The 20,675-nt window shown below is 37.2% G+C and overlaps 4 protein-coding genes across 4 annotated transcripts in view; 3 read left to right on the top strand and 1 right to left on the bottom strand.

Annotated features, from left to right (window-relative positions):
• LOC143354273 (neural cell adhesion molecule 1) overlaps nucleotides 1–20,675 on the bottom strand; it is a 252,015-nt gene that overhangs the window by 47,755 nt on the left and 183,585 nt on the right. The window lies entirely within an intron of this gene.
• LOC143354272 (uncharacterized) overlaps nucleotides 1–20,675 on the top strand; it is a 148,660-nt gene that overhangs the window by 99,084 nt on the left and 28,901 nt on the right. The window lies entirely within an intron of this gene.
• On the top strand, nucleotides 3,907–7,446 carry LOC143354642 (fatty acyl-CoA reductase wat-like). Its single transcript, XM_076788901.1, has 9 exons — nucleotides 3,907–3,993; nucleotides 4,469–4,661; nucleotides 5,009–5,102; nucleotides 5,504–5,749; nucleotides 5,826–5,971; nucleotides 6,042–6,341; nucleotides 6,532–6,813; nucleotides 6,915–7,172; nucleotides 7,252–7,446. The coding sequence occupies exons 2-9, from the start codon at nucleotides 4,492–4,494 to the stop codon at nucleotides 7,343–7,345; spliced, it is 1,590 nt and encodes a 529-aa protein (XP_076645016.1). The 5' UTR covers nucleotides 3,907–3,993; nucleotides 4,469–4,491; the 3' UTR covers nucleotides 7,346–7,446.
• Nucleotides 12,550–15,833, top strand: LOC143354594 (fatty acyl-CoA reductase wat-like). Its single transcript, XM_076788847.1, has 8 exons — nucleotides 12,550–12,636; nucleotides 13,113–13,305; nucleotides 13,653–13,746; nucleotides 14,148–14,393; nucleotides 14,470–14,615; nucleotides 14,686–14,985; nucleotides 15,177–15,458; nucleotides 15,560–15,833. Exons 2-8 carry the CDS (start codon nucleotides 13,136–13,138, stop codon nucleotides 15,819–15,821), a joined length of 1,500 nt encoding a protein of 499 aa, XP_076644962.1. The 5' UTR covers nucleotides 12,550–12,636; nucleotides 13,113–13,135; the 3' UTR covers nucleotides 15,822–15,833.

Raw genomic sequence — 20,675 nt, 5'->3', positions numbered from 1 at the left:
TCAATTAGAAATGGATAATGCTTTTTTTGCTAAAGTTTTATTCACGGATGAGGCATTATTCACGAACCACGGGCAAATAAATCTACATAATATGCACTATTGGTCGGTTGAAAACCCAACATGGAGAAGAGAATTGGAAAGGCAAAGACCGTGGTTTGTTAACGTGTGGTGCGGTATTGTGTATAACAAAATCGTAGGACCGTACTTTATCGACGGCATACTCACAGGACACAAGCATGCCCGATTTCTCCGTCAAGATTTGCAGACTCTTTTAGAAGATATGCCGTTAAATATCCGGCAACGCATGTGGTTTCAACACGACGGGTGTCCAGCTCATTACTCCAGAGTTGCAAGAGCAACACTAGATTCAAAATTTCCGCAACGTTGGATCGGACGAAGGGGAACTGTAGAGTGGCCACCTCGTTCTCCGGATCTCACTCCATTAGATTTCTACCTATGGGGGAGATTGAAGAACATTGTTCTTACACACAAGATATGAGGCAAAGAATTATTAGGGCATGTGTTTTACTTACGTCGCAGAAAATATAAAACACAGACAGATCGTTTATTACGAGACTTCAGTACTGCATCAATACCAATGAACACGTAAGTAAACTGTAAATATCTTGAGATCGGATGAGCCGAATCATACATTATGATAGGTTGTTGAATTTTTCATTTTATTCTCTATAAGAATACGAACAAAATAATATATGATTCCATTAAAAAAAATATCGATGACCTTGAAATCTTGTAAAAAAATTACCTCGAGAAAAAATTTTTACCATCATCAAATTCGCCCCTGGAAACAGTACAACCTTATTCTGTGGAGATTTTTTGTACGACTAATAACAACCGAGATATTTAGGTGCTTCCATTTAAATGCTCCACCCTGTATATACCGTGAAAAGGTGACAGTACGTCGCACAGTGGGACAAAGTGACGAAGTTTCTGTCAAAATCAAAGAACATTCGATAGAAATGAGATAAAGCTATAATTTGTTTTTTTTTTTGGAAGTTAGTTAGTAAAGCCCGCGCGAGCGCAGGCCTTTAAATGAAAAATTTAACTTCTTTATTATTAATTATTTTTTTATGAGACTTTCACCAATATATTTGTGGCATTATTCTGATTAAAATGATATCAAACGCAATATGATTCGGATGACATTCACACTAATTTTCCGTTAATGTAATAGTAATGGGAAGTAACTTTCATCGTTCATTACACACGTAAATATTAATCAGAAAAATGCCACGAATATGCTGGTAAAAGTTTCATAAAAAAATAACGAAAAATAAAGAAGTTTTGTAATTGGATTAGTAGTGGTCTTCTGGTCTCACACCGATAGAGCCGACAATGTGTAGGCCACTCCTCGGCGACGACGGTTCTCGAGTTTCGCTGTCCGCTTCTCCGTGCAATATTATATCGAAGACGGATATCCTTTCCGTTTGAACGTCAGTCATGTTTGTATGTCATGACGTTCACGCGGGATGACCGTTAGGTTTCCAGCGTGCCCTGTGTATTTCAAATGGGACGCTCGGCGAGAACCACCGATTCCGTACGAGTGTCAGTAGAAAGAACGGCGGTACTGACATACAACGATATTTCACTGTACTATGTAGCGTGTGACGTTCGACGTCAAAACATTGGGCCTACAGGCGCGGTGGGGGTAGGTTTGTTAGCACAGTAATAAATTTTTATTTTGTTTGTTATAACGTTTAAATTCCTTAACAACGTATTCCCCGTCTATTACCACGAGGAACTCCGAAATGTTCTAGTTAACAGCTTTTTAAATAATTCATGACGAATTGTTTTACCGCACAGATTGTCAGATGATATTCTTCTTTTTTTTTTTTTGGTTAGCGTAGTAATAAATTGTTATTTTGTTTGTTATAACGTTTAAATTCCTTAACAACGTATTCCCCATCTATTACCACGACGAACTGTAAAAAGTTCTGGTTGATAGCTTTTTAAATAGATACAGCATGACTTGCCGGCCTGTGAGATATGCATTGACCTTAACACGTTGACTGCAGCTAACGCATATCGGCGTCGGAGTGTTCATTACAGTGTATGAATAAAACTTTACCTAAATAATGCACGAATAATTGTGACGCATATCCGCATCAATTAGCACATTGGGAAAAATTACCTGTCATGTGTGCACGCCGCGGATCCGCGTTTCATATAAATATTTATATACTGACAATTTATACAACAGAAGTAACAATTATTTCAACATTTGGAAACCAAAAATATGGCTCATTATGAAAAATACTCATCAGATTTTAACGATAGACTCGAAATTTGGTTAGCAGCGAACGTGCTAAAGAGCTATCAACCAGAACTTTTCCGAGGTCCTCGTGGTAATAGGTGGAGAATAGGTTGTTAAGGAATTTAAACGTTATAACAAACAAAATAACAATTTATTACTACGCTAATTATTTATTTAACTAATTAATTATTTAAGAAGAATTTTATATGTATAATTTACGTATGATAAAATACATATATGGATGTGTGATGCTGTTTCACTAAGTGCCAGAAACGTTTCCTATTTCCATGATGTTGTAAAGGAGAGATATGGATAGTTTACCTAAGGAGCTGTGGAGTCCCTAAAAACATTTTTTTCGCTCTCGAAAGGCCATCTGGAAAAGACTCGACGGGCCAGAGAAGAAATTCGGTTTCAAAGCCTGGCACCTAAACGCTAGGGCCAAAACAAGGGTTCTAATGTTGAGCCGGCCGGATTGGCCTGTGAGGCAGAGTTGTGCTAATTCAGTTACGTTGTAATTCAATCGCACATTTGAATTACATTGTATTTCGATTACATAATAATTCAACTACGTCGTAACTGAAATACATAATTCAAATCTTTCAATTAATTCAATTACTAATTATTTTAATCAGATGTGTAATTGAAATACAATATAATTAAAATACAGCTCTCTAAATTACAGTGGCTCACGAAAGTATTCGAACGCTTACGTTTACAAATTTTAATGAATAAAAGAAGATGTACTAAACTAATCTGAATAGAACAATTTGGTATCTGTAGTAAGGGGGAAGTCACAAGATTATGTCAGTAAAATTTTAAAAGGATTCAACAGGTTCAACGACTCACAAAAGTATTCGAACGCTGTAACGCTGTTGATATGTTTTCATCTTTCTTAGAAAGGAATGTACACATTACTACTAAATGAAAGCATTGGTACGTTCAGTTGATATTAAGACATCGTTTCCGTAACAGCAACGTAGAACTGTGCACAGTAGCAGTTAAAATGAAGACCAAAAAGTCAGAAACACAAAAATGTGAAAGCGAAATGATACTTCGATTGCATAAGAAAGGAAAATCATACGAGATTGCAGGAATTGTAAACAGAAGTAAGTCTACAATACATTATATTATTAAAAAATCAATAAATGAAGGAACAATTGTGAACAACGCTCGATCAGGCCAACGAAAGAAATTGACTGAATGAGAACAGAAAATTATCATTCGCGAAATAAAAAAAGATCCTACTATATCCGCTCCTAAACTCACAAATATGGTAGCTGATATGTTTCATAAAGAAGTTCATTCCGAATTATGTCGACGACTAAACAATTGTACTCCAATTAATTCAATTACTTTGTAATTATAATTCCTGGAGTAATTCAATTGTAATTCTGCACAACTCTGCTGTGAGGTATGAATTGACTTACAATCGGCGGTCCGCTCTTCCGGTAGATCGCAATGGGCAAAGAAGTGACGTCGCAAATACAATATCACAGCATTCATAGTCAATCGCCGGTATAAATATTGCATATTTGAAATGTGGATTTGACGACCCCTTCCCGACCTCTCCGATCGTGACGTCTAGCTAGTTTATATGTATATAGATCCGTTCTATTCGAAATTCTTAGTGTGAATTTTTTTGTGACTGAATGCACATCACTGGTATTCCATTTCTCCTTACTCTCGAGCAGACTCCAACTCATACAGGTGATAGAAAGGTAAACTGTACCAGTATTACTTTCTTCATTTTTTAATAATATAAAAATTCACAATTCAGTTAAAAAATTTTAAAACGTTTTGTCGAATATCTGTTAGCTGATTGAAAAATTACCTCTCCATTTGATGTTACGTTGTACGAGTGTGCTAATAATTGATTTTTGTTTTATATAAAATTGTCTATTTGCTTTTATAAAATTTACAATCGAGATCATTGTTTTACATTAGGATTGAAAAGACATACGCCGTTACAAAAATTCCCATCCTTGGTGCGGAACAGTTGTGCGTGTTAAAGTCGAGTATACATATGAGCAGATACACGCGCATCAAAGTGATTCCATAACAAATTCGCATAGTTATTGGAAGGTTAATTTCAGGAAGCCCATACATGTAAATGTACATGTGCATGTGAATTTACGTGTTCTTGGAAAATATCAGACACCTGTATCACCAATATCACCAAGTTTTCGTTTAAAGTTGCACGATATAACAAAAACAAGATGACAGCATCGTACGCCCATAAGACGAGCACTGCAGAGGACCCGTTAGACCCACAAATTTCAGGAAGCAATGAAAAAAGTGAAATCGCTGAATTTTACGCTGGAACGAACGTTCTGGTAACAGGAGGGACTGGGTTCATTGGCAGGTTGCTTATCGAAAAATTACTCAGGTGATCATGTTTAATAATAAACGTATTCGATTTTTCATGAATTTTTCACCATTCGATATTTCAATGGAAGCCGTCAAGAACGCTTAAAATTGGCTTTAAAAACTTTAAACACGCGTAACTCTTGAACCAGAGAATTCCTAACGTTAAAACTTGGATTTTTGGGCATTTTCTCGTCAAAATCTACGGGATTGTATAAAAAAAAGTCCTTTTGTGGTCCCCTAAAGTCAAGTCTAGCCTCGAAATCACGTTAAAGTTACGTTCTAAGCCGTAGCTATATCAAATATATTCATTTCAAAGTTGATCGTGGCACAAATTTTTGCGGATTCATTCGCATCGTATATTCGTAGGTCCTGTCCAGGTATTACGAAAATATACACGCTGGTGAGGCCGAAAAAGGGGAAGTCTCCGAATGAACGATGTGAAGAAAACTTCGCGGGATTTGTACGTACAATAATAGAACGAATAAAAATATTAGGGCACCTAAGTAATCAATTATTTTGACATCTAAAACAAACTTTGTAGTAAATTCAAGTTTTATGTCTTAATTGATTATATAATCTCCGTCATTATATATCTCCGAAAATGAAAAAGTATGCAATGACGAATATGATCCTCGGAAGGTACGGAGGCCGCCATTTTATTGCAGGGGTGTAAAAAAACATTATACTTTTTAGAATATTTTGAACACAGGCTGCTTTATCGAAAACTGTAAAAGAATACGTGTTTTTTTTTCAACGATCAGTACAGAACTAAAGGCGAAACAAATTCTTTGCAAATAATTGATTACTTATGGGTACCCCTAATAATAACGGAATGATAATCAATGTTTTCAATGTATCTAGATCTTTGATAGATTGAGGAAGGAGCAGCCAAATTTTTTAAGCAAGATAGTAATCGTAGAGGGTGATGCGTCTGAAGAAGACTTCGGCCTGACACCGGAATTGAGAGCAACGTTGATGGACACGAATATTATTTTCCACGTTGCTGCAACTGTTCGATTCGACGAGAAACTCCGAGTGGGAGTAAACACGAACGTGAGAAGCACAAAATACTTGTTATTGTGGGCAAGACAACTGCCGAACTTCAAGGTACAGTAGAAGCTTGTGATTAACATTTGACTGCGCGATATACAAATCAATTTATTTCTAATTAATCCGTCTACAGGCGTTTGTGTATGTATCAACTGCATTCGCAAATAGTAGTAATAATATTATCGAAGAAAAACATTACAAACCTGCCATAGAAGCTGATAAGTTAATAACATTGACAAACTGTTTGAATGATGACCAACTTCTAGCAATGGAACCCATGTAAGGATTAGGGCAAAAGTGTTGTACAGTATAGGAGACGATGAGAAACTATAATTATTGCATGTTGTAGATTGCGTGGCAAAAACCCCAATAACTATGCTCTCACTAAAGCGGTCGCGGAGAACGCTGTACTTAAATATGGAGATGGACTTCCAGTAGCGATTGTTCGACCTTCTATTGTCATATCAACGCATGAAGAACCAATTAGAGCATGGATAAATAATTTGTATGGTCATATTGGTACAGTTGCGGCAGCTACTGTTGGGGTGTTACGTACAGCCCCAGCCAATGGACAATATAAATCAGAAATTATACCTGCGGATTACGTTATAGCTAATATTGTCGCTGCTGCCTGGGACGTAGGAACTAGGTAAACATTCTAACCACATCACCATTTCAAAGTTGAAATTAAATGATTGTAAAAATAGGAAAAAATATACAATACAAAACACTATCTATGTTATCATCTGACTTCCTACTGTCTAAGTCGTTGTTAATTTCTGGTACAATAACTTCCACGAAATACAGTTGTTTTGAATCAAATTTGTATAATTTTCTAGGGAAAGAGTGACGAATTTGGAAGAAGATTCAGTGGTTTCTGATGAAGACAAGGTACCCATTTACAATTCAGTAAGTTCGGCACGAAATCCAATAACTTGGGATCAACAGATGAATTTGTTCGAATCACATGCTCGCAATTACCCTACCTTGAAAGGTATTTGGTACCCGATGTTGATTCTTTCTGCATATTCCTATTCATATCGAATTAGATCATTCTTCTATCACACTATACCGGGAACTATTGGAGATACAGCTGCGCGTTTCATGGGTCAGAAACCTGTGTATGTATACGATATATGTCTGATACTTTTGTACAAGACAATTATGGTATGTGAAACAACATTTAATCGTCATTTTAATTATAAAATATTACCTATTGCAGGTTAATGGACACTTATAGGAAAATTCACAAATTCATCGATGTACTGCAATACTTCTCAATGCAACAGTGGGAGTTTCGGGATGAAAATGTGGTAAAACTATGGTCGAAATTAAATTCCGTCGACCGGAAACTCTTTAATTTCAATGTGGCAAACCTAGATTGGAAGGATTACTTTCAATATCAGTGGAGAGGTATCCGTGTGTATCTTTTAAATGATCCACTGGATAATTTGGAGCAAGCACGTGCCAAATACAGGAAGTAATATTCCTTGTAGCAGTATTATAATTTATGTATTCCATGATATTTGACGTTACAAATTTCAACTTTTATATTTCAGATTCTGTGTGATACATTACACGTTAATAGCAATATTTTGGCTTTTGGTACTGTGGACTGCAGTATTTTTTGTATCATTTCTTTGGTCACGATAGTGTGCGATGCTATCAGTTAATTACTTTGATTAAACTGTCTTGAATTTGTAATGTTTTACCACCATGTTAAGAAGAGTTATAATATACACGCATGAGTGTATCTGTACGTACATATCTACCTACACTCTGTATCAAAATCAATACGAAATTAACTAGGGTATAGTGTATGCTGAAAACTTCATTGTTAAGTAACTAACAATCGCGTCTATGATGAAAATAGGTGAATCAGTAAACTAAGTAAAAATTGAAGATAGAACCTAAAATAATTTTGTTTAATAAGTATTTTACTTAAATAATTTTTTATAATTTTATTATTTATAAATAATTTCTATCTTCAGTTTTTATTTAGTTTACTGATTCGCCTATTTCAATCATGGATGCGATTTTAGTAAAATATCAGCTTTGTACTTGAAAATGATTTATAATATACCTACAACTCTAAGTATTCTGCGAATACTTCATCGAGAGAAATTCCACCCATATCACGTAAGCTTACATCAGCAGCTTCATGAGACCGACTATCTTAATCGTGTGCGATGTTGTCAGTGGCCACAGCATCAATTAGAAATGGATAATGCTTTTTTTGCTAAAGTTTTATTCACGGATGGGGCATTATTCACGAACCACGGGCAAATAAATCTACATAATATGCACTATTGGTCGGTTGAAAACCCAACATGGAGAAGAGAATTGGAAAGGCAAAGACCGTGGTTTGTTAACGTGTGGTGCGGTATTGTGTATAACAAAATCGTAGGACCGTACTTTATCGACGGCATACTCACAGGACACAAGCATGCCCGATTTCTCCGTCAAGATTTGCAGACTCTTTTAGAAGATATGCCGTTAAATATCCGGCAACGCATGTGGTTTCAACACGACGGGTGTCCAGCTCATTACTCCAGAGTTGCAAGAGCAACACTAGATTCAAAATTTCCGCAACGTTGGATCGGACGAAGGGGAACTGTAGAGTGGCCACCTCGTTCTCCGGATCTCACTCCATTAGATTTCTACCTATGGGGGAGATTGAAGAACATTGTTCTTACACAACTTAAGTAAACTGTAAATATCTTGAGATCAGATGAGCCGAATCATACATTATGATAGGTTGTTGAATTTTTCATTTTATTCTCTATAAAAATATGAACAAAATAATATATGATTCCATTTAAAAAAATATTGATGACCTTGAAATCTTGTAAAAAAATTACCTTGAGAAAAAATTTTTACCATCATCAAATTCGCCCCTTGAAACAGTACAACTTTATTCTGTGGACATTTTTTGTACGACTAATAACAACCGAGATATTTAAGTGCTCCCATTTAAATGCTCCACCCTGTATATACCGTGAATAGGTGACAGTACGTCGCACAGTGGGACAAAGTGACGTAGTTTCTGTCAAAATCAAAGAACATTCGATAGAAATGAGATAAAGCTATAATTTGTTTTTTTTTTTTTAGAAGTTAGTTAGTAAAGCCCGCGCGAGCGCAGGCCTTTAAATGAAAAATTTAACTTCTTTATTATTAATTATTTTTTTATGAGACTTTCACCAATATATTTGTGGCATTATTCTGATTAAAATGATATCAAACGCAATATGATTCGGATGACATTCACACTAATTTTCCGTTAATGTAATAGTAATGGGAAGTAACTTTCATCGTTCATTACACACGTAAATATTAATCAGAAAAATGCCACGAATATGCTGGTAAAAGTTTCATAAAAAAATAACGAAAAATAAAGAAGTTTTGTAATTGGATTAGTAGTGGTCTTCTGGTCTCACACCGATAGAGCCGACAATGTGTAGGCCACTCCTCGGCGACGACGGTTCTCGAGTTTCGCTGTCCGCTTCTCCGTGCAATATTATATCGAAGACGGATATCCTTTCCGTTTGAACGTCAGTCATGTTTGTATGTCATGACGTTCACGCGGGATGACCGTTAGGTTTCCAGCGTGCCCTGTGTATTTCAAATGGGACGCTCGGCGAGAACCACCGATTCCGTACGAGTGTCAGTAGAAAGAACGGCGGTACTGACATACAACGATATTTCACTGTACTATGTAGCGTGTGACGTTCGACGTCAAAACATTGGGCCTACAGGCGCGGTGGGGGTAGGTTTGTTAGCACAGTAATAAATTTTTATTTTGTTTGTTATAACGTTTAAATTCCTTAACAACGTATTCCCCGTCTATTACCACGAGGAACTCCGAAATGTTCTAGTTAACAGCTTTTTAAATAATTCATGACGAATTGTTTTACCGCACAGATTGTCAGATGATATTCTTCTTTTTTTTTTTTTTGGTTAGCGTAGTAATAAATTGTTATTTTGTTTGTTATAACGTTTAAATTCCTTAACAACGTATTCCCCATCTATTACCACGACGAACTGTAAAAAGTTCTGGTTGATAGCTTTTTAAATAGATACAGCATGACTTGCCGGCCTGTGAGATATGCATTGACCTTAACACGTTGACTGCAGCTAACGCATATCGGCGTCGGAGTGTTCATTACAGTGTATGAATAAAACTTTACCTAAATAATGCACGAATAATTGTGACGCATATCCGCATCAATTAGCACATTGGGAAAAATTACCTGTCATGTGTGCACGCCGCGGATCCGCGTTTCATATAAATATTTATATACTGACAATTTATACAACAGAAGTAACAATTATTTCAACATTTGGAAACCAAAAATATGGCTCATTATGAAAAATACTCATCAGATTCTAACGATAGACTCGAAATTTGGTTAGCAGCGAACGTGCTAAAGAGCTATCAACCAGAACTTTTCTGAGGTCCTCGTGGTAATAGGTGGAGAATAGGTTGTTAAGGAATTTAAACGTTATAACAAACAAAATAACAATGTAACGCGACGGGGAAACAATAAAGCGTCAAGACCCCTCGTCACCCCCCCCCCCCCCCGATGTAACAGAAGAATTGCGCCGAGGCAGCGCGGCCGGCGGTTCAAGGGGAACCGCGGGGTCTGGAACTTTCTAGACCCCTAGTAACACGTTATTGATAAAGATAGCAACGAGTCCATATAAATATCGGTAGATTACCGCGGAGTAGCCACTCTTGCTGCACCTGTAGGAGAGGACGAGGTAAGACCACGGCCGCCTACAGGATGGGAGAGTACGAAGCAATGCTATCGGACGCCCAGCAGCAGGGCTGCACCTGTGGGAGAGGACGAGTCAGACCACGGCCGCCCACAGGACGGGAGAGTACGAAGCAATGCTATCGGACGCCCAGCAGCCCAGGAGAGGACAGGGGTTGCACCTGGACGCCTCTCTGGATACATGGGAGAGGACGGCCATGAAGGCCGGCCGCCCGCCGAGAGGAAAGAACAGGGTAGCTTCCTGGCCGCCTGAGAGTAGGGACGCCTGGTTCCTCTGTACGTTTCGGAGAGGACGGCCATGAAGGCCGGCCGCCGATCGGACATGAGAAAACAGGCGAAACCGCGTCGTCGTCGTATTCCCAGAGGGAGAGTACGGTTGAAATAAACCGGACGCCCGATGGTGGTATCGCGTATTATATAAAATCTTTTCCTAAATTAATCGTTGCTAGCTTTGTCTCTCACTCTTTAGAAAGAATCTATTTTATAACAAAACCTATCTCCTCATCCTTTGTACTAACGTGTTTGGAAAATATATCCTATGTCTCCAGATATTCCGACTCCTGTCATTCCGCAACCACCGCAATCCTTTACGTTACAACAATTTATTACTACGCTAATTATTTATTTAACTAATTAATTATTTAAGAAGAATTTTATATGTATAATTTACGTATGATAAAATACATATATGGATGTGTGATGCTGTTTCACTAAGTGCCAGAAACGTTTCCTATTTCCATGATGTTGTAAAGGAGAGATATGGATAGTTTACCTAAGGAGCTGTGGAGCCCCTAAAAACATTTTTTTCGCTCTCGAAAGGCCATCTGGAAAAGACTCGACGGGCCAGAGAAGAAATTCGGTTTCAAAGCCTGGCACCTAAACGCTAGGGCCAAAGCAAGGGTTCTAATGTTGAGCCGGCCGGACTGACCTGTGAGGCAGAGTTGTGCTAATTCAGTTACGTTGTAATTCAATCGCACATTTGAATTACATTGTATTTCGATTACATAATAATTCAACTACGTCGTAACTGAAGTACATAATTCAAATCCTTCAATTAATTCAATTACTAATTATTTTAATCAGATGTGTAATTGAAATACAATATAATTAAAATACAGCTCTCTAAATTACAGTGGCTCACGAAAGTATTCGAACGCTTACGTTTACAAATTTTAATGAATAAAAGAAGATGTACTAAACTAATCTGAATAGAACAATTTGGTATCTGTAGTAAGGGGGAAGTCACAAGATTATGTCAGTAAAATTTTAAAAGGATTCAACAGGTTCAACGACTCACAAAAGTATTCGAACGCTGTAACGCTGTTGATATGTTTTCATCTTTCTTAGAAAGGAATGTACACATTACTACTAAATGAAAGCATTGGTACGTTCAGTTGATATTAAGACATCGTTTCCGTAACAGCAACGTAGAACTGTGCACAGTAGCAGTTAAAATGAAGACCAAAAAGTCAGAAACACAAAAATGTGAAAGCGAAATGATACTTCGATTGCATAAGAAAGGAAAATCATACGAGATTGCAGGAATTGTAAACAGAAGTAAGTCTACAATACATTATATTATTAAAAAATCAATAAATGAAGGAACAATTGTGAACAACGCTCGATCAGGCCAACGAAAGAAATTGACTGAATGAGAACAGAAAATTATCATTCGCGAAATAAAAAAAGATCCTACTATATCCGCTCCTAAACTCACAAATATGGTAGCTGATATGTTTCATAAAGAAGTTCATTCCGAATTATGTCGACGACTAAACAATTGTACTCCAATTAATTCAATTACTTTGTAATTATAATTCCTGGAGTAATTCAATTGTAATTCTGCACAACTCTGCTGTGAGGTATGAATTGACTTACAATCGGCGGTCCGCTCTTCCGGTAGATCGCAATGGGCAAAGAAGTGACGTCGCAAATACAATATCACAGCATTCATAGTCAATCGCCGGTATAAATATTGCATATTTGAAATGTGGATTTGACGACCCCTTCCCGACCTCTCCGATCGTGACGTCTAGCTAGTTTATATGTATATAGATCCGTTCTATTCGAAATTCTTAGTGTGAATTTTTTTGTGACTGAATGCACATCACTGGTATTCCATTTCTCCTTACTCTCGAGCAGACTCCAACTCATACAGGTGATAGAAAGGTAAACTGTACCAGTATTACTTTCTTCATTTTTCTAATAATATAAAAATTCACAATTCAGTTAAAAAATTTTAAAACGTTTTGTCGAATATCTGTTAGCTGATTGAAAAATTACCTCTCCATTTGATGTTACGTTGTACGAGTGTGCTAATAATTGATTTTTGTTTTATATAAAATTGTCTATTTGCTTTTATAAAATTTACAATCGAGATCATTGTTTTACATTAGGATTGAAAAGACATACGCCGTTACAAAAATTCCCATCCTTGGTGCGGAACAGTTGTGCGTGTTAAAGTCGAGTATACATATGAGCAGATACACGCGCATCAAAGTGATTCCATAACAAATTCGCATAGTTATTGGAAGGTTAATTTCAGGAAGCCCATACATGTAAATGTACATGTGCATGTGAATTTACGTGTTCTTGGAAAATATCAGACACCTGTATCACCAATATCACCAAGTTTTCGTTTAAAGTTGCACGATATAACAAAAACAAGATGACAGCATCGTACGCCCATAAGACGAGCACTGCAGAGGACCCGTTAGACCCACAAATTTCAGGAAGCAATGAAAAAAGTGAAATCGCTGAATTTTACGCTGGAACGAACGTTCTGGTAACAGGAGGGACTGGGTTCATTGGCAGGTTGCTTATCGAAAAATTACTCAGGTGATCATGTTTAATAATAAACGTATTCGATTTTTCATGAATTTTTCACCATTCGATATTTCAATGGAAGCCGTCAAGAACGCTTAAAATTGGCTTTAAAAACTTTAAACACGCGTAACTCTTGAACCAGAGAATTCCTAACGTTAAAACTTGGATTTTTGGGCATTTTCTCGTCAAAATCTACGGGATTGTATAAAAAAAAGTCCTTTTGTGGTCCCCTAAAGTCAAGTCTAGCCTCGAAATCACGTTAAAGTTACGTTCTAATCCGTAGCTATATCAAATATATTCATTTCAAAGTTGATCGTGGCACAAATTTTTGCGGATTCATTCGCATCGTATATTCGTAGGTCCTGTCCAGGTATTACGAAAATATACACGCTGGTGAGGCCGAAAAAGGGGAAGTCTCCGAATGAACGATGTGAAGAAAACTTCGCGGGAGTTGTACGTACAATAATAGAACGAATAAAAATATTAGGGCACCTAAGTAATCAATTATTTTGACATCTAAAACAAACTTTGTAGTAAATTCAAGTTTTATGTCTTAATTGATTATATAATCTCCGTCATTATATATCTCCGAAAATGAAAAAGTATGCAATGACGAATATGATCCTCGGAAGGTGCGGACGCCGCCATTCTATTACAGGGGTGTAAAAAAACATTATACTTTTTAGAATATTTTGAACACAGGCTGCTTTATCGAAAACTGTAAAAGAATACGTGTTTTTTTTTCAACGATCAGTACAGAACTAAAGGCGAAACAAATTCTTTGCAAATAATTGATTACTTATGGGTACCCCTAATAATAACGGAATGATAATCAATGTTTTCAATGTATCTAGATCTTTGATAGATTGAGGAAGGAGCAGCCAAATTTTTTAAGCAAGATAGTAATCGTAGAGGGTGATGCGTCTGAAGAAGACTTCGGCCTGACACCGGAATTGAGAGCAACGTTGATGGACACGAATATTATTTTCCACGTTGCTGCAACTGTTCGATTCGACGAGAAACTCCGAGTGGGAGTAAACACGAACGTGAGAAGCACAAAATACTTGTTATTGTGGGCAAGACAACTGCCGAACTTCAAGGTACAGTAGAAGCTTGTGATTAACATTTGACTGCGCGATATACAAATCAATTTATTTCTAATTAATCCGTCTACAGGCGTTTGTGTATGTATCAACTGCATTCGCAAATAGTAGTAATAATATTATCGAAGAAAAACATTACAAACCTGCCATAGAAGCTGATAAGTTAATAACATTGACAAACTGTTTGAATGATGACCAACTTCTAGCAATGGAACCCATGTAAGGATTAGGGCAAAAGTATTGTACAGTGTAGGTGACGATGACAAATTATAATTGTTCCATGTTGTAGATTGCGTGGCAAAAACCCCAATAACTATGCTCTCACTAAAGCGGCCGCGGAGAACGCTGTACTTAAATATGGAGATGGACTTCCAGTAGCGATTGTTCGACCTTCTATTGTCTTAGCAACGTATGAAGAACCAATTAGAGGATGGATAAATAATTTGTATGGTCCTACTGGTATAATTGCGGCAGCTACTGGTGGGCTGTTACGTACAGCGCCAGTCAAGGGACATTATAAAGGAGAAGTTATACCTGCGGATTATGTAATAGCTAATATTGTCGCTGCTGCCTGGGACGTAGGAACTAGGTAAACATTCTTACCACATCACCATTTCAAAGTTGAAATTAAATGACTGTAAAAATAGGAAAAAATATACAATACAAAACACTATCTATGTTATCATCTAACTTCCTACTGTCTAAGTCGTTGTTAATTTCCTGGTACAATAACTTCTACGAAATACAGTTGTTTTGAATCAAATTTGAATAATTTTCTAGAGAACGTGTGACGAATTTGGAAGAAGATTCAGTGGTTTCCGACGAAGACAAGGTACCCATTTACAATTCAGTAAGTTCGGTACAAAATCCAATAACTTGGTATCAATATGTAAATGGGTCCGCAGCACATGCTCGCAATTACCCTACCTTGAAAGGTATTTGGTACCCGATGTTGATTCTTTCTGCATATTCCTATTCATATCGAATTAGATCATTCTTCTATCACACTATACCGGGAACTATTGGAGATACAGCTGCGCGTTTCATGGGTCAGAAACCTGTGTATGTATACGATATATGTCTGATACTTTTGTACAAGACAATTATGGTATGTGAAACAACATTTAATCGTCATTTTAATTATAAAATATTACCTATTGCAGGTTAATGGACACTTATAGAAAAATTCTCAAATTTATCGATGTACTGCAATACTTCTCAACGCAACAGTGGGAGTTTCGGGATGAAAATGTGGTAAAACTATGGTCGAAATTAAATTCCGTCGACCGGAAACTCTTTAATTTCAATGTGGCAAACCTAGATTGGAAGGATTACTTTCAATATCAGTGGAGTGGTATCCGTGTGTATCTTTTAAATGATCCACTGGATAATTTGGAGCAAGCACGTGCCAAATACAGGAAGTAATATTCCTTGTAGCAGTATTATAATTTATGTATTCCATGATATTTGACGTTACAAATTTCAACTTTTATATTTCAGATTCTGTGTGATACATTACACGTTAAAAGCAATATTTTGGCTTTTGGTACTGTGGATTGCAGTATGTTTTGTATCGTATCTTTGGTCATGATAGTGTGCGATGCTATCAGTTAATTACTTTGATTAAACTGTCTTGAATTTGTAATGTTTTACCACCGTGTTAAGAAGGGTTATAATATACACGCGTGAGTGTATCCGTACATACATATCTACCTACACTCTGTATCAAAATCAATATGAAATTAACTAGAGTATAGTGTATGCTGAAAACTTCATTGTTAAGTAACTAACAATCGCGTCTATGATGAAAATAGGTGAATCAGTAAACTAAGTAAAAATTAAATTTTTTGTAATTTTATTATTTATAAATAATTTCTATCTTCAGTTTTTATTTAGTTTACTGATTCGCCTATTTCAATCATGGATGCGATTTTAGTGAAATAGCAGCTTTGTACTTGAGAATGATGTATAATAAACCTACAAGATTACAGTAATATTTTTTTCAAAATGCTTCACAAGATTTACGTTTTAAAACCGGCCATTTCATGTGCCGCAACTTAATGCATGTCGGTGACAAAAAATTAGTAATCGTGGCACGGATTTACGACTCGTATCTCGTCGTAAGAGTAATATTTGTTTTCGCTTATTCTTACAATTCTGGTTTATTCTCAAACAACTCCCTTATCACAAGTACACAAACGTTTCTATTCTTTCCGCCGAGAAAACTTTACAATTTATTTTCGTGTGGCTTCTCTATTTTCTTCACACTTTTTTGCAGCGACCTGAATGCATAATGTTTTGAGGATAAAACTTCTCAGTCGTAACGGTGTAATTTTATTCACATGTAGAACGTACTCTAATTAAAGTACACTTTACATTTGCTCACACTCGCACAAATTTTTCCGTAGAAAATGAGAATTAAATATAAAGGGAACAAACGAAGGATTAAAAATATAGAAAGCATGACAGTAATTAAAAATGAAGAAAATAATATACGTCCTCAGGAATTTTGATAATTTAGAACTGGACCGAAATAAATTATTATAACTGCGTTTCACATTCTTTAGCAATATTACAAACAGTATTTCGACTTACAGAGATTCGAGTGTTGTCAAAATTAAAATTTTGTGGGGTCACCGACAATGTTAAAGTGTCGTTCTAGATTTTGGCTAAGCTTTTCATTACTCTTTATAGAGATACAGTGAATTCTCGATATATGTCAACAATACGGGTCTTGCCAACGACATATATCGTCCAGGAGATATATATTCCAGAGATACAGTGAATTCTCGATATTTGTCAACAACACTGGTCTTACCAGCAACATACATCGTCCAGGAGATATATATTCCAGAGATGCAGTGAATTCTCGATATATGTCAACAACACGGTTCTTGCCAGCGTCGTATATCGTCCAGGAGACATACCCGAGACGTGTTGTGTTTACACTCCTCGGCGTCTGAGGCCTCTCGAGCTTCGCGGCCCTGCACGGGGTATACCCCGCGGTAGTGGGGATAACTCCGCGACATTTATCATCCAAGCCTTGGCGACATATATAGAGCAATCACTGCAGTCGTAACGGAGAAGAAGGGGACAAACAAAATTGCTATTTCCTAGGGGTTTTAGAGTTGTAGGGGTTGAACTGTATTTCGAGTCGCCCAAGATTATAACCTGAAATATTTCCGTTGCTTTCGATGCACCTAAAACTTTCTCCCTGTACATCACACTCTGCAGTCTGACGTTTGACTGACTGGCTCCTCTCTTGGCCCATTATATTGTCTCACGCAGCCACGCAATCCACCACTCGCTTCTCTCCCGCCAACCCGCTTAATACTTCGCATGCATTCTTAAGCCGTGTTCACACCGCTTCGGTTTTTGTCGTGCGACTTTCCCATATGGCTTTGTTTTTCCTGCAGGCGCACTGGTATAAACTGTAAGGCTTGGGCCAGCAGGTTTTCAGGTCAAGCGGCTTTTGAAACGGCTTGGCCCTGCCAAGCGGGTACATGCAAGTCCCACTGATGAATTCAGACAATCGATTTAGCTGAGAAACACCTGGGAGAAAAATTCCTTGTGACTGGAAAAATTACGAGGCAGACTTGCGGTGCTATGAATTTAATAAATATCAGGAATATTCGATCGATTTGTCAGAAACGATCCTGTAATACGAATAATTGTACGCTAATTACGTTAATTTAATTATACCATGAACGATAATTAATATCTTCATTATTTGAACCGTTTAATTATAAGGCAAATTAATCAAACTGAATTGATTTTAATGTATAGTATCTGTAGAAGACCTGGAAAATAGTAGGTCGATGGAAAATTATAATTCGGTCATGAAAGTATTAACTCGTCCGTTCGATTTAATGCGAATATCGTCCTTTATATGCATTAAATATGAGGTATAGTCGTATACTAAGTTTTCAGAAGTTTATCCAGGTCAACGTTACCTTATACTGGGGAGATAGAGATATGGTCAAGTAAAACTTCTAGCTGTTTGCAGGTGTTCCTGCCGGAGCTAGTCGTTTGTTATTATTAATTATTTGTGCCATATTTCGTCGTTGAACGCATGTTCTATTTATTAGTAGCTCTTTGTTCCCGAATTGATTAATTGTTTAGAAACCACTGAAATACGTTCTACTCTCGAAAATAATCTTCATTACTTTCTATACTTTGTACATTTTGTAGGATTAAACTTCACCTTGGCAACCCAGAAATTGTTAACTTCCTTTTATATAATCCCGTAGATTTTGGCGAGAAAATTCCAAAGATCCAAGTTTTAATGTTAGGAATTCGCTGGTTCAAAAATTATGCGTGTTCATGTTGGTATGTCCTCGTTCCAACATTTTTAAAATTGTGGAAATTCATTGTTGATTTGTGTCTAGAGGATAATGTTTGCCGGTTTGAAGTTACACAAATTTGTTGAAACTCATAAACAATATTTGGGCTACGAAGGTTCTCCCAAATGAATAACTCGAGCGATAATTCTTATTCTAATTCGAATCAGATTTTATTCGAACAATGCCCAATACTGCTAATAACCGAGGGGGTTTAAACAAAGGAAAGATTGTTCTCGTGTAGGTTGTCTGGACGGAGAGTATTTTTTTAAAAATATGGCACTCAGGACATAATTGCCGGGACGCTTTGTTTTAATTGAGCCAGCGATTCCAATATTACTGGCTGGACTTTAGCTGGAATGCTCGAGAGTCGTTGGAGAGACACTCGAATTGGATAGAATTTATACCCCGAAGTTTTTAATAATAACAGTGCAAACGAAAAACTACTGTTCTCTTAACGGCGAGTCGGGTCTCGAGTGTAATCTTTTCTGCAGGTATTGCTAGAAGTGGGCGCAGGTAAAGGAACGAGTTCGAACGGGAACTCCTCGACTGTTTTCCAGCCCCTCGTTTCCTGGAGGATGGAAGACGATAAATCTAGGCATGTAGTTACGGGCATGGAAGACCGTTAACTTTTGATAATGGTTTCGTATTAGCTTCGTCTCGGTTAGTCATGGAAAGTTTTCTTCTACTCGTGTATTAAGAGGTCACGTTTGCTGATACGATACCGAGAATTCCCTATTCCCGTCCTATCTAGATGCTTTCGAACTCGCCGAGTACAATTTCCGGGATGTAGAAAATTCTAGTTTATGAGGTTTATGCGGATGGCCCTGATAAACCTGACACACGTTTTCCTACGAGCATGGAAATTAATTCTAACCCCACCCCAGCAATGAGGGAACGTAATTATCGGTAACTGCGAGCGTAAATCAGTTATAGGCAACTCTCAGACAACGTTTGTTGCTTCGCGTTTTGCATATTTTCTGAGAACTGACCTCAACAACGATATACATTGTCCTCTAAGCAACTTGTAACTGTAACAACCGGGGTATACAATTTAATAATTAGATTTTCGCTGGTCCGCTTTTTGTGACCTTCAAGTGACCTTCAGGTTATCTTGAATTTTTGTACCATGGTGTGTAATAGTTGACCTTGTGGTTCGAAAGAGTAATGACTGATGACATATGGGATTAAGAACTAATAATTACCGAGCTACTCTTCTTGAAGGTGACCTTCATGTCCCGGTAACAGAGCGGACTATCAACAACTTTCGTTTGGAAATTTGATATTTAAATTTATAGAATGACAGTAAAGCTTGAAATCTTTAAAAACTTTTAACAGAGACATAGTAATAACTTTTTTTCCATATTTGGGAATTATGCTTCCATAGATGTTCTATTTTTAGAAAATTGTCAACGGGGCCTGTTTCATTTGTTTGTAACAGATGATCCAGGGTTTCAAAACGTTTATTGTGCATTTCCAGTAACGTTTTATCCCACACGTTTGCCTCAGTCGATTTGATAGGGTATCCAGACAGCGCGGGGCTGCGTCCTAGATGACGAATGTACACATTTCTTCGTTACTGTGGTAACTGGTAATCCGAGTCCTTTGTACCGATGCTGCAGATAGGTTGAAATGGTTAATACTTTTAACGTGTTTCAGGACACGTAGCTGATAATTGATATCCACACGGAACGGGGGACACCAGTAATTTATAGTGGATCGCCTCCCGGTCCCTACAAAAATTTGGCACCGTTTCAAATCGTTGTAAAGTTGACCGAGCTCGCGCAGATGTATCGACATTTACTGGCTGGCTGCGATTCTGTTGATAAATTGCGCATTATTACTTTCATGTCAGCGTGCATGTTTATACAATAACAAACGCACAGGGCCATTCTGTCGTTAGATTAAACTCGGACCCGAAAACTGCAGAAATAAAAGA

The sequence above is a fragment of the Halictus rubicundus genome, chromosome 5, assembly GCF_050948215.1.
Source record: "Halictus rubicundus isolate RS-2024b chromosome 5, iyHalRubi1_principal, whole genome shotgun sequence".
Lineage (NCBI taxonomy): Eukaryota > Metazoa > Arthropoda > Insecta > Hymenoptera > Halictidae > Halictus > Halictus rubicundus.
This window is presented reverse-complemented; position numbering and strand designations above follow the sequence as displayed.

Bases quoted from the DNA above. Each gene is read 5' to 3' on its own strand.
- LOC143354642 (XM_076788901.1), top strand. From the start codon at position 4,492: ATGACAGCATCGTACGCCCATAAGACGAGCACTGCAGAGGACCCGTTA. The intron at 6,342-6,531 runs GTAAACATTCTA...ATAATTTTCTAG, and splicing joins GCCTGGGACGTAGGAACTAG to GGAAAGAGTGACGAATTTGG. The intron at 6,814-6,914 runs GTATGTATACGA...TACCTATTGCAG, and splicing joins TTCATGGGTCAGAAACCTGT to GTTAATGGACACTTATAGGA.
- LOC143354594 (XM_076788847.1), top strand. From the start codon at position 13,136: ATGACAGCATCGTACGCCCATAAGACGAGCACTGCAGAGGACCCGTTA. The intron at 13,747-14,147 runs GTACGTACAATA...CAATGTATCTAG, and splicing joins AAGAAAACTTCGCGGGAGTT to ATCTTTGATAGATTGAGGAA. The intron at 15,459-15,559 runs GTATGTATACGA...TACCTATTGCAG, and splicing joins TTCATGGGTCAGAAACCTGT to GTTAATGGACACTTATAGAA.